The 15,171-nt window shown below is 38.9% G+C and overlaps 1 protein-coding gene across 1 annotated transcript in view; it reads right to left on the bottom strand.

The window, feature by feature from the left end:
- STMN2 (stathmin 2) overlaps positions 1 to 15,171 on the bottom strand; it is a 73,847-nt gene that overhangs the window by 58,588 nt on the left and 88 nt on the right. Inside the window, exon 1 of the mRNA XM_082259764.1 lies at positions 15,060 to 15,171. This exon is cut by the window's right edge and continues 88 nt beyond it. Coding sequence (XP_082115890.1) covers positions 15,060 to 15,078 — 19 coding nt within the window. The 5' untranslated portion in view covers positions 15,079 to 15,171. The remainder of the gene's footprint in view (positions 1 to 15,059) is intronic.

Raw genomic sequence — 15,171 nt, 5'->3', positions numbered from 1 at the left:
CAAAGCACAGCATTGTCTGGCAGGGCAGGAGACTTGATCTTTCTCTGCTCTTGTTTACTATGCTTTTAGGTCTTGTACTTCCCCCAGCCTGCGACTGCACAGTGACAGCAGAAACAGTACACCGTTGAGCTCACCTCTCTGTCACTTTGCATTCTCCTTCTATTACCATGCTCTTTGCGCTGCAGCACAACTGATTGCTACTTGTAGTGCTTCTCCCTCCCCCAGTCTAAGCTCTGCTATATAGAGACTGTAAGAAACTGATACCAAGTAAAATTCAGGTACTTACACTGAATGAATTTAAAGATTCAATAACGTATGTATAAGGGCTCTTTCACACGGGCGATCCGATCAAATCCGCCTGTCAGTTTTTTAGGCGGATCTGATCGGATACTCCATGCAGCTCTATGGGGCAGCGGGTGTCAGCGGAGACACCTCCGCTGACACCCGCTGCCATCCGCTGCCATCCGCTGCCATCCGCTTACGATCCTGTCCGTGAAATCTGGACGGATGGAAACCCTATTTTTCCATCCGTTCAGTAATCGGATCGGATGAGAGCGGACAGGCGGTCCGCTCTCATCCAATCCCCCATAGAGGGCAGCGGGGGCTGAGACACCTCCCTCTCCGCACTGCAAGCGGAGACGGAGCTGTCATCCGCCGGCTCAGCAGGGATCGCGGATCGATCCCCGCTGAGCAACACGGATCCGCCTACGGAGGCGGACCGTGTGAAAGAGGCCTTAATGAATACAAAGCAACATCAATCTTTGTCTTTTCTGGCTGCTTGAAGTTCAGTTTTACTGCTTGAAGTTCAGTTTTACTAAGTGGTACTGAATGATCACCAAGTAAAGTGAATTAGCTTAGCGATGGTTTATTTACTTCCGTCATTCAATTTTCTTTATTCCCCTGCACATACATGATTGGGTACTAAAAACTAACATAGTTTTACTACACCGATCATCTGTAACTTTTATGACCTAATATTGAGTAGGTCCCACTTTTGCTGCCAAAACAGTTCTGATCGTCGAACTGCTAGACCTCTGAAGGTATGCTGCGGTATCTGGCACCAAGCCATCAGTAGCAGATCCTTTATGTTCTGTAAGCTGCGAGATGGGACCTCCATGGAACAGACTTGTTTTTCTAGCACATCCTATAGATGCTCAATTGAATTGAGAACTGGAGAATTTGTAGGCCAATTCAACACCTCAAACGTCATATTGTTTTCCCCAGACCATTCTTGAACCATTTTTGCAGGGTGCATTATTCTGCTGAAAGAGGCCACTGTCATCAGGGAATACTGTTTCTATGAAGGGGTGTACTTGGTCAGCAACAATGTTTAGGTAGGTTGTATGTGTCAAAGTAACATCCACTTAAATGGCAAGTTTCCCAACAGAACATTGCCCAAAGCATCACACTGCCTCCGTCAACTTGCCTTCTTCCCATGCTGCATTTTGGTGCCATCTTTTTCCCAGGTTAGAAATGCACACACACCTGACCATCCACATGATGTAAAAGAAAATGTGATTCATTAGACCAGACCACCTTCTTCCATTGCTCCATGGTTCAGTTCTGATGCTCACGCGCCCATTGTAGGAGCTTTTGGCTATGGACAGGGGTCAACATGGGCACCCTGACCCGTCTGTGGCTATGCAGCCCCATACACAGCAAACTGGGATACCCATTTCTTATGCTTTCAACACACCAACTTCGGGACAACATGTTCCCTTATTGCCCAATATATCCCACCAAAGTTCAGATGCCATTGTAATGAGATATTCAATGTTATTCACTTTACCTGTCAGTGGTCATAACATTATGCCTGATTGATGTATGCTAAGTGAACATTCTGTGCTTCTTTAGTAAAATCATCCTAACATCGTCATTATTATAGTAGCTTTGGATAAACCCTTCTTTGGTTGTTAAGCAGTTTATAGTTTATCTAATAACGTTTATCTAATGATGTTAAAAAACCTCTTGCAAAAATCAAGATAGCGTCCTGCATACCATTCACCTTAAATTTTTTCCACATTAAACAGAAAAAAGCAACTTATGGTATGTGAGTCTCCTTAGAAAATATGTATTTGAATATAGTGGGATTTAATAACAATAATTAATGAATTGTGTAAAACTTTTGTTAGTTAAAGCATATTCTAAGCCAAAACTCTATTTGTTTTGGATAGGTTAGTGAGGGGTAAGAACCTCTGTTAGGATTGTGTTGCTGCTGGAGAGATTTGTCCTCTATTTATCCTAGTAATCACTATTGCAAGGATTGAAAGAGAGGAAAATGCTACATTTTGAGTTATTACCAGAACAAGAATACCATGGTAATCTTCCATTTGGGACATTTGTTCCTGTAACAACCATCCAAGTGGTGATTTCCCTAACTTTGGAGATATTTCTTTTCCCGCTGTGCATACAAGACAGAAAGTGAAGGGAATGATTGCAAATAGGATGGAAAAAATAAACCCGAAAGGAGTTTTACATTCCCTATCCACAGTTCTATCCAATTCTAAAAATGTTTAAAAAAATATCTTTTTACTTGTCCATACTGAAATGATTCGAAGCAAAGCCCCATAATATCAGTAATTCTCATGCTGCTACATTTACTGTATATAAATAATTTCACAGGAATTTCTGGAGTACTAGTGTAAGGAACGTTCATGTTTATCTCTGATTGTACAAAACCATTAGTTATGGTACCCCTCTTATTACAAATCCAGCATGTATCCCAGAAAAGCTTTAAAATGTTTTCCTTTGCTTTAATGCAATTCAAGTGACCCATTTTAATACAAACATTACATTACATTGCAAAAAAGAGTTAAACAAGTATTTTTATAATAGTAAGATTTATGCAACAAACTAAGTTGAGGAGTCTCAATAGCATTTTATATATCTTTTGGTGTCACCAATGGAAAAATATGCAAAGTTTGCTTTGTAACTTATTCCTATAAGATTATACTCATATGTAAAAATAGGCAACTTACTGAGAAACATCAGACATACTGATGATCCACCTTCTCCTTTTTTCTTCTTTTCCTTTATTCTTTTCATTTTTGTCACTTATATGTTATTTTGTAAACATATCTCATCCTTTTGTAGTTTTCTTTGTATTCTGCTTAATGTTTTGCACATTTTTGTTGGTTTTGTAATGTTATATCTTCAATAAATGTTGAAGGTATAAGAAAGAAAATCTGGATACTATTAAAAAAAAAAGCTAAATTTCACCCATGGACCACTATGTCAGCATCATGTAATAAAACTAATAAGGGCAATGATGGCAAATATTATTTGATAAATAATACATGCCTACTTGTAATATAAATTATGCAAAACTTAAGAAAGTTTTGAAAACTGCAGGCACTTACCAATGGATGGCACAAGCAAACGCATTTCACATAATTGAAACAGCAAACACGAACGCAGCAGTCCTCCAACAGCAGAGTCTTTCCCCACACTCAACTGCTAGTCTGCACCAAATTTGGGATGGTACGGCAACAGAAAATGGAATTGGAGTTGTGTGATTACTTATCAACACTTGGTATGGTTCATGTCTATACTACCATTTTGTATTAATAGATGTAAAATATGCTATAAATGAAATAAACTTTGTTCATTTACTTTTCTCTTCACATAAGCAATGAAGAATGAAAGAAAGGAATATATTCATGTAATAACTGGATTGTGTTGAAAGCAGCAATGGTGGGGAATACCTTATAATAAACAGACTGGCATATTGGGTAACTAGAGCACTAAGGATTGTGCCTATGTAAGCCAGTTGGGGTGAGCCTTGGGTTCAGGTCAATGGTGAGTTCAACTCAAACTCTACCTGTTTGAGATTTCGGTGGGGAACTAAATGACCAGATTTGGCCAGCTAGCCCACCTGAATTTCTGATGATGAGAGTCCAGTAGTATGTTTTTCAGTGGTGTGTTTTTTTTTTATCATGATTGACAACACATCTGCAATTCTGCATCACTGAATGATGTAATTGATGAAAATTTACACCATGGGACAGTTTAAAAAAAAAAAAATAAATAAATAAACACTTTCAATGGTTTGTGTGCTTTTTTACATTATACATTTAATTGTTAACGAGTAACAAAGGGTACTATGTAGACCTTACTCATTCACTGTGTGGGGGGGGGGGCTTAGTCCCCCCTGCAAATCCCCACATCCACAGGCCAGGGATTTGGGGATGAGGCCCCTGTCTCCAGCATCCCCCTGTAGCAGGACACCCTCCTAGTTCGGAGGGTAGGTGGCCTGTCATGGTTCAGGAGGAAAGGGGGCTGCAAGGGGGTTCAAGTACTATGTTTGGGGTTCACAAACGTTTGTGGATTACAAGGCCAGTACCCTCATTACTAGCAGCCAGTTACATTATTCCAGTTCCAGATTTAGAGTTGGTGTCTACATAGGTGTTGGTGTCTACATAGCAACAAAGCCCAGGAAGTCACCTATTTAGTTCAAACTTCCTACATATGTAGGGGACTTGGGAAATGTAGAATGTACTATACATGATTTTGTCTGTGCTATCATTTTTTGGATTCTAGGACAATATCCCCCCGGACAATATCCCCCGGACAATATCCCCCGGACAATATCCCCCCTGACAATATCCCCTCGGACGATATCCCCCCTGACAATATCCCCCCTGGACAACATCCCCCCGGACAATATCCCCCCTGGACAACATCCCCCCGGACAATATCCCCCCTGGACAACATCCCCCGGACAATTTCCTCCCTGGACAATATCCCCCTAGACAATATCCCCCCTCTAACCCTAACCCTAACCCTCTAACCCTATGTCCAGGGGGATGTTTTCCGGGGGGATATTGCCCGGGGGATGTTGTCCCAGGGGGATGTTTTCCAGGGGGGTATTGTCCGGGGGATATTGCCCGGGGGATAATGTCCGGGGGGATATTGTCCTGATACCCATTTTATGCAACATAAATGTCCTCAGATGCATACAAGTTTTTACAGCACACCAAATTGAACATCTATGAACTGCCCCATTGATAATATGGGTATAAACCTTACCACAAACTTTTAATGAGCATTTTTAGTGTAGCTTAGTGTGTCTCTGAACAAAAGTCAGATTGTCCATATGATTGTGTTTGTGCTATTCTGACCTCTGGCTATTGAAAAAAAAAAGGCAAATGGAATAAAAAGAAATCAAATCATGCTGGGACATAAAGCACAGCATTAACTGCGCAGCCATTTTTACACCCCTTTTTCTTTTTTGCTTAAGAAAGTAAGTAGATGGAAAAATCAGAAACTGATTGCACAACTCTCCTACCTCCTGTTTCTATGGAAACATATATCACCCACTGTGAATTATATTATGCTTGTCAGGATAGCAATAATTGAATGTAATATATACCAAATGGGTTGATGTATCTCTTTATTAAAATGATATTATTTTCCACTAAGTATATCATATCATTATATTATATTCCACTAAGTATATCATAATTAAATAAACTTAGAAAGCAGATTTATATATAACATTTATATATAACATAATGGACATATGATTCATATGTGAATGTAATTATAGCTAGTGTAACATCACTAAAAAAAATTTAAGGAAAAGTCGACACCACTGTGTGCATTTTCCACCATTTTGTGGGATTTGTGCAATTTGTTTTTAAAATGTACCAAAAGCCAAACATTTTTTAGTCTTGTGTAATGTGGTGAGATATTAGAATCCCTGTTTTGCTGTCCTTATCCCTGAAAAATTGAATCACCCTCTTTATTTGATAACCGTTGTTAGTGAGAATGAAAGTATGGGACATTTGAGTTGTTACCAAAACAACACAAGAGGGGAGACATCGTCCAACAGGGACACTTGTTATTGTGATAACTGTCTGAGGAGGTATTTCCTTCACCTTGGAGAGTTATCTTCTCACTTCCTTTTGTGTCTAAAGGACAGGAAAACAAGGGAAATCTACCCAATGGTACACAGATGACAGAACGATTCATCATCACCTACTCTATCCCAAATAATAAAAAGTGTTGGCTTTAGATATATTTGAACACATACATTGTTTGTTTGAGAGCTATTTGAGGGTTTAATATTTGACTTAACTTCCCAAAAACATTAGTAAACTATCTTGAATAGTTTGATTTTGTCTTGTTACAATATTGTATTTAGCACAGTTTTGATCCAGTTTCAGCCAAGGTGGCAGAGGCCTCAGCTACAGGCCAAATATTAATGCTGTTTAAAGCGGAAGTATTGTCACCTTTTACCTACAGGTAAGCCTATAATAAGGCTTACCTGTAGGTACAATTAATATCTCCTAAACCTGCAAGGTTTAGGAGATATTCGCCCTGCATGCAGCCGCTAAAAGCAGCGGCGCATGCGCTCTGAAGGTCCGGCTCCTTGCCGGAAAGTGAACTCTCGCGCACATGCTCTGGCCACTCACAGCGCCAGAAGCCGCCAAACCCGGAAGTGATGCCGAGGGCACATGACAGCTCCCTCAGCGGTGTCCTGGCGACCGTGTCGGGGCTTAGTTTTAAGGTATGTATTTCATAATGAGCTAGTATGCGATGCATACTAGCTCATTATGCCTTTGTCCTGCAGGGTTTGTTTTTTGGGGTTTTTTTCCGGTGAGGATACAACCGCTTTAAGAGTTAGCAAACTGTGGCAAAAGCTTCAGAGTGCTTTTATTACCAATGCTGCATCTGGATTGAGCCTCCTCTTTCCACGCAATATCAGCTGGCTTGGTAGAACAAAAGTTAACTTTTTGATCCATATCTACTACTTGGATCTCCAGATGAATTTAAAAGCTATTTGGTTCTCATCTGTACCATCATATATACAATATATTTTAAAAATAAATATGTTAGATTAGGTGATGTTAACTTAAAGCATTTGTAACCGTTAAAAAAAAAAATCATGTTCCTTTAAAGCATGTTAAACAGCACAGTGCTTGTGCTGTGTAATGTGTCCCATTGTATGATGTAAAATACCTGGTTGATCCTGCCTGTTCCTGTGTCCCCCTGTGTATGCTGACCCATGATACTGTGGTCAGTTCACGTGCCTCCTTCATCCCTCTGTGTTCAGAGTCTCTCCCCTCTCCCCCTCCCCTCCCTGCCTGTTGTTCCTAGTCTGTGAGCCATCTCCTCCCCACCCTCCCTTCCAGCCGCTATTACATGTGTCTGTAAAGTTAGTTATTACAATTACTGACAGCCCCTCTGTAATAATAATATATACTGTGCAGTGCCTTTGTTTTTGTTTTTTAAATCATGCAGCTAAATACCTTCTTTCACATCACTGGTGTGCAGCCACATGATCTCCAGGCTGACGTCGGAGGGAAATCTTAGCCCCTCCCGCTGTAGTCCGAGCGGCGGACGGTCATGTGACCACACACCGGCGATGTGAAAAAAGGTATTTAGCTGCATGATTTAAGAAACAAACAAGGAGACTTCACAGTATATTGTGTTATTACAGAGGGGCTGTTAGTAATTGTAATAACTAACTTACCAACCACTTTAATTGTTGAGATACAGTAGCTCAAGCTGGCACGTTCATTTTTTTTATACTGGTATTTATTAGATTTAGAGCCAAGGAAAAGTTAAAAATAACATGTTTTCCCAGATACACTGGTCTTCAACCTTTTCATAACTGTTAACATGGCCCTCTTACTTCCTATACTATCTGCCACCAATTAAAAAAACAAGAAGCGAGGGCACAGACAGCAATAAAAATTGGATAGAGGCTCTAACCCTTCCATACTCTATCCAAAAATAATTTTTTTTTTAGCTAAATTACACCAAAAACCTGATCCTTACCCTATCCTTAATTTTCAACTAATCACTACAGATTACTACTTAGTAGGTAAGCTTACCCTAAAATGTATCCTATCACTTATTGTAAAAAAAAAACAAAAAACTCTTAACCTTCTAATACTAACTGTTAACCTAACTCCTAACACAAACTTAAACCCTAAATGATCATAATGATTTAATTGGATATATGAATTGAGAGCACCCAAAGGATAACCAAAAATAATATTCCTTCACCCAGATTTGGTAGTGCTGAAATCTTTGTGCTGTGCTAAAGTAAAAATCAATAATTTTTAAATGATGAATTCATAATCTAAGGTCACAATGAAATAATACATAAGCAATGAGGAATCCTAAATAAAGCTTGTTAATTAGGGTTATGGTGAAATGACAGCAAAATAAAGGAAAAAATGTAATGAGATTATGACGATCCCATGAAAATGATGATGTAATGAGAAAAGATTATGGTGTAATGTAATGTCTTCAAGAAATGATAGTGTAATGAGGTAGTGATGATGTCATAAGGTGATGAGGTAATGAGTATATGAGGCAATGGCATAATAATACAAGTTAGAGTTGCACAACTCTTGTCGTTAGGAGCTATGATCAGTTTAGGGTGTCATTCATTCAGCCAGTCCCATGTAGAATTGTCTACCCCAAAATACAGATTCAAATTCTGCTCCTTATTAGCCACAGGTGGACCAAGGCTGTAAAGCTTTAGTGTAACAAGGATCTAATGGCAGAGATCTGCTTGATGTGATTGATGGAAGCCTTCCAAGTGATGCAAGAATACAAAGCAGTTTTCCCCACCTTGGTAGAACAAAGGTCAAAGTTCAGCCTTCGTTATGGCTCAAAGACCCAGAGGACACCTCCCTTTATCCACGACGGTTCTACAACTGCTTTAATCCCACATTTTAATATTAGACTCTACCCTTCTCACAAGCTAATCTATGACCCTATTTTCCAAACAGTACATATAGACAATAGAAAATGATATTCTTTCTGATTTATGGATACATGTCACCTAACACAGTTCTATTTCTTATCTTGTTACCTCGTATAGGAAAATTTTAAATCACTTGTGCAAACTATATTTGAAAAGGTGGCCCTGAAATTACGACCTACATTTCATACCAGATACATCCTCACGATAGACATGACAAAGAATGGGAAATTCCATGGGACTGCTGACAGACAGATCTTCTCCAGAATTCTGTGTATGCTGTTGGTTTTAACTGACATCTAGAAACCACATCTTGTCTTAAAGGATGATTCACATTGCTCAAACAAAAGCTGACAAGAAGATTCTAAAAGCCTCACTGATTGTTCTCTAGATTTTGCTCAGTGTTCTGCTCAGTGGGCATAGGCATGTGAAAAAATATCATATATTATATTCTATATGTTATGATACACAGGTCTCATGAGACTACTGACAGTGACCTCATAACAAAAAAAATAAATAAATGTAACTTTCCTTCTAGAGGCATTGGGTTGATTTACTAAAGGCAAACAGACTGTCCACTTTGCATTGGAATTTGCACTGTGCAAAGGAATTCACCCAAAGCTTAGTGAAGGAGGCGAATATTCTCTTTGCAAATCATACCCAGTCACGTGCTAGAAAATGAAAGAAAAAAAAAACAAAACAGTTTTAATGCACATGGTTGGATGATGGCAGTATATCATACGTTTTTCCAGGCTTGGTTATCATTTTAACCACCATCACCTTAGATCTCAAAATCCTTGCTCTGAAAATGATTGAAAAAGCAGCTTTTCGTAATAAATGGATTGTGTCATTTTGAGTGATAGCAACTGATTAAAAGGTTGAATAGCCAGCTAATTACAAAAAGCAAAAAACAGTGGCCTGTCAATGTTTCTTCATGAGATACTCAACAAACTTGCTTCATGAATTAAAAAGTCCACATCCCCAGAGCATTCATTGCATTAATATTTTCCTAAGCCCAATTTGGCCTGTTTAAAAGGTAGAGCAAAGCAAAAGGAATATGGACAATGCAGTAATTATATGCAACCAATCAGATTTCAGGTTGCTGTAGCAGGATGAGAAAAGAAGGAAGAATCTGACTGGCTGCCACCATTTATAGCACTGTGCACAGGGTGATTCAATAAACTGTAATATATATATATATATATATATATATATATATATATATATATATATATATATATATATATGTATATATATATAAAACCTTTACAGAAAAGAATCCAAATATTATCTTACATTTTTTCACCAACACATTTTCTGCATTTAAAAAAAAACAATATTTTCCTGTTATAGCTGAGCTCACCTCTGAGACTCTTGTCGAGACAATGGCTCACTGGTGAGGTCATCGCTCCCAGAAGTGTTGCAAAACAATGGCAAGTAAATCTCTAGAGGTACACTGAGGAATATTTACTGACTAGCTGTAATTCATAACCGAATTACAAATAATATGTCATTTGCAAGTAACTGACAAAACACATCTAATAAATATATTTTTTTAATTACTGTACATTTTGTATTCTTGAAATCCTAATTTCTGTTTATAGGTGTGGTATAAAAGGAATGCAGGCAGGCTTTTTTTTTAAATTATGTATCAGTACTGCCAAAAACAACAGGAATATGAACTAAACAGAACCCACCACAAGTGCCTGATTATACATGTATCTTAGGAAAAATACCTCCATCAGACTTTCTGAAAGTCAATATTTGCATATGCTCAGGCAGGCTCAGAATGCTAGCTGTCCATTCAGAGGTGGGATAATGGGTATTGGACTCATGCGTCACAAACAGCAATTTTCAAGCCATTACCATTGGATGGATCAAGGCAGCAGCAGGACATGGTAGGTTTTACAACTCAGATAGGCTTTGTTCTCTTTGGGGATTTCTGTGATAAAAAAAACAGCTGAAATCTCCTGAACAGTGGTTAAAAATGATTAAACCACCCGGAGTTTTCTCCGGGATTGAAGGAAGCGGCATTCCGCGGACTGATGTCCCGGGGCGTCTCCCAGGCCGTCCACTTCCTCAGGGGGTCTCGGTGGCCGTCGATAGAGGAACTGATGTCGGCTAGTGGCCCCTTTATGTTGGGGTTCTGGCACGCTGCCCAGGTACACCACTATCTTCGCTCCTTGCCGGACCCATCGTCTTTCTCCGGAGACCTCACTCCGTTTGAGGAGTATTGCGTGGGGAGCGGGAGCCTGCCGGGCACGCTGTCTAAATCCTACAGCCTATTGATCTCTCCAGGGGAGGACTATGTCCTCCCTGGGCTGGACAAGTGGGAGCGGGATCTTCAGCTACATCTCACTCCAGCGCAACGCCTGAAAGTTTATACCCTGGCTTTGAAGACTCCGACCTGCGCAAAACTGCAGGAGTTGAACTATAAAATTCTCACCCGGTGGTATAGGGTTCCTTCTCTCTTGAGCAAGTTCTTCCCCGGCACGACGGACCTCTGTTGGAGGTGCCAGAGTGATGTAGGCACGATACTCCATGTATTCTGGTCCTGTCCCCGAATTCGCCCCTTCTGGCGAGACGTCCGGGCCCTCTTGGGGGAACTATCGGACCGGGAGATCCCGGATACCCCGGAGTTCTTCCCGCTCCAGGTTTCCTCTATGCCAATCTCGAAATGCAAAAAATCAATTATCCCTCACGTTTTGAGCGCCGCGAGGGCTTGCATCCCGGTGCTCTGGAAGACGACTAGAGTACCGACTGTTGGGGACTGCATGCGTAGGATGGAGGACATTAACAGAATGGAGGACCTCACCCTCACGAGACAGCATTGCAGGGAACGATACGATAAGATTTGGGGTTTCTGGAATGTCTTCGTGCTTTCCGACAAGGGCAGGTCTCTGATGTGCGGCTGATCTTTACCCCGGGAGTACCCGTGGGTTTGTCCATGCGGGGAATTTCCCCATCTGTTCCTCTCCCCCCACCCTCCTGTCCCATTCCCTCCATCATCCCTTTTTTGTTGTTTTTGTTTGTCGCCCAGTCTGGGGCTCTGCTCTCATTTCTCTTTTCCATCTCTTAGATAAAATTGGGGAGCGATGGTCGGGAAAGGTTTTTCCCTTCTCCATAATCTAGCTCCTCCACATGTCTGTATAGGGGCCTGGTTATCTATGACTTCGGGTGGAGGTGTCTGCACCTTCCCCGACTCCGGGGCTGGATTCTTTGACTATGCCGGGACCTTCATTGTTCTTCAATGAGATGTTATAGTTTACTTTTCCATTTTATGCAATATCTGCTACATATGTCTGTATAGTACATGTCACAGATTGTTTCTCGACTGTTGTTCCTTTTCTAAAATAAAATATTTGAAAAAAAAAAAAAAAAAAATGATTAAACCTAGTATAGGAGACTGTTCCGCATGAAATCTGATTGGTAAAACTGGTCATATGATGAATCTGTGATGTCACAGATTCTTAGTGAGGTGGTAGACCATGCGATTATGTCCATGAGTCCCACCCACAAAATGGCTACTTCCACGGTAGGCAAAGTGCATCTTTCAGCACATAAGAGTATAGAAAGTCAGCAACTGTATCCAATAGACAAGCTAAAGGTGTCGTAAAACATTTCTATTAAAACGTCAGCTCAAAATGAACAGCACTTACCCAATTTTTGTAACAAAAATATGGTGCTACAAAATGTAATATATCAGTTTTATGGAAATATGGTCCTACAAAATGTAATATACTAGTTTTATGGGCATATATTGCTACAAAATGTAATATTGTATACTATATAATACTGCCCTATATTTTTTATGAAACTATGGTGCAAAACAATGTAATATAGTTTACAATATAATTCTGCCCTACCATTTTTGTAGGAATTTTTTACTGCAAAATATAATATAATTGTTGTATTATTTTGCACGTTCATATTTATGTACATATAGTTCTGTATCATAAATATTATTGTAATATATAATATTTCAATACTTTTGTGATATATGTGATCCAGCGGACATAATGCTGTGGAATGACTTTGCATAATATTCATGCTACGCTTAAACCGTTTAACCCACGCAGCTACAACACATGAAGAGCCTTGGCCTCCTGTTTATGTTTCACATCAGTGTACTAGATCTAAAGCTGTGTATAAACTAAAAAAGAATATAGCATTGTGAAAAAAACTAAGAAAACAGCAGATCTTTTTAATCAAAGGAGCAGAAATGATTTTAATATTTTTTATACATAAGTTGCTGTTTCTCTCCTGCTCCCCAGGTGGCAGTAGTTCCCTCTGATGTCCCCAGCACTATGGACAGGATCACACAGAAACACTCCCAAGAGCAAGAACACATTTTTTTTTTCCTGTTTCTAATTAATTAAAGGAGGTGAAACGGATTACTAAATATTATTGGATTAACCGTTGTGAACATATAAAATAAAACACTACATATAATCCCATGACTTGTGAGAATATTTATGTCTGTATGGCTAGTGACTTTATATACAAATTTAGGAAAAATCTATATTAAATAGGATCATAAGAGCTAATATGGTATGTATGTACTGAAAAATAAAATTAGGCTTAACTAAAACACCAATCAACACTATAACACGACATATAGTTTATGTACATTTGCATTAAATGCTGGCCTGTTCTCAAATAGGTTCATCATTTTTTTTTTCATAAACTTATATGGATGCTCATGAACAAATCTAATTAGTAGACACACTAAAAAGAAACAAATCATTAAGTCTAATGAGCTACTGTAATGATTTGGAACGCCATCATGAAAGCCAGAGACAAGTTTATGATTGATGAAATGTAGATCCTTCTATCAAATAATGTCAGGTGGAGGATTGATAAGATAGTGGCCTTCTGCAGCGATCAGTCTCCCACTGACTACAAATTATCAATACTGATTACTACATTGCTGCAATAGGGAGGGGTGGCATGTTCAGCACTGCAGGGCTGGACAGACTCCCATATCTCCACTTTGGCTCCATTTACATATTCAGCTTTCCATGTGGCCCCCACCCCTCCCTGGGAAACCTCTGTAGGGTGCCAGAGGATCAGAATCACTTGTTAATAGGCAGGTGGGGGGGGGGGGGGGGGGTTCTGATCATTCATTAGCAACAACAAGTTTTAATCTTAATAACATGTATGTGGCTGGATCTTAAAAGTTGAAGTCAATAAATTGCAATACCAATATCTTTAAATTCTTATGGTCAAATTCTTATACAGCTATTAAGATAATTTCATGTAGTAGTCTGACATTAAGGTTTACAAAGAAAAACAAATCTGTACACATAGGAACAGATTTTTCAATATAATTCAATATCTATTCTTTATTTCTATGTCAGACCAAACATAATGAATACACTTTACACCTTCTTTGCAAATAAATGGTATTGAAAAGAGATACAGATGATGCAAAGTAGTTTGCGTTTAACATGCCTTCTATTGAACTGGCTAAATTCAACATGTAGTATAAAAAGGATTCTTACATGTACCATGTTACTACAGCTCAAATGCATAGCGATGGCATTGGAAATATGTGTCAACATGTTATTAATGGAAACAGGTTGGTGCTATTGTAGAATGATGAATCGGCTTTATTTGATCTGAACCCTGTCTTATACAATAGAAAGAGGGCAGCAGCAACACATTACAGACTGGAAAGTGCTCTACATTGAGCTGCCTGTGAACAAGAAAGCAGGCAGATGGGTGGGGTCTGTCTGCATTGTGCTATAGTGCTGGCAATATAGAAGAGCAGGTACTGTGCATCCTTTGTATATCATTGTCTCAGCTAATAGGTTTAACATAGAAATGGTCACTGACAAAACAATTTACAAATTAGTTGTATCAGGATTAAAATTTAAATATGGCTACACCTTAATTAACAAGATAAATAAATAAATATATATATATATTTATATAATATCGTCTCATATATATATATATATATATATACATATATATATATATATATATATATATACATATATATTCATATATATGAATATGAGAGTGCATGGGCGTGCCCTGCTCACCAGCCTGAGCAGTCATAGAGGTATATTCTGTTACACAGAAGAAGTCCTGCTAATGAATAAAATGATTACATACATAAAGGAATCTTGCCTGTATTGCTAAATATTATTCCAACAAAAAGCAGAAACAATAAAACTGAAACATGAAGCTTACACATTATCTCCTAAAAATCTGATTTAAAAATAGGGTTGCATTTTAAAATATACTAATCTTCCAATATAGCAATTCCATTGTAAAATCAGATCTAATATGCAATGCTGGAAGTCTAGAGAAAAGCTTGAATCTTTACCTATTGCTGTTTTAGCCATGGCGATGTATAGAGATGCTCAGAGGTTGTGAAGGCAAGAGATCCAGCTACAGCAGTGGAGAGGGAGACAAGACTGAATAAGGCACTGAGTCAG

Source organism: Pelophylax lessonae, assembly GCF_965119305.1.
Source record: "Pelophylax lessonae genome assembly, chromosome: 5".
Classification (NCBI taxonomy): domain Eukaryota; kingdom Metazoa; phylum Chordata; class Amphibia; order Anura; family Ranidae; genus Pelophylax; species Pelophylax lessonae.
The sequence above is the reverse complement of the archived record's forward strand: the minus strand, read 5'-3'. Positions and strand labels throughout refer to the sequence as shown.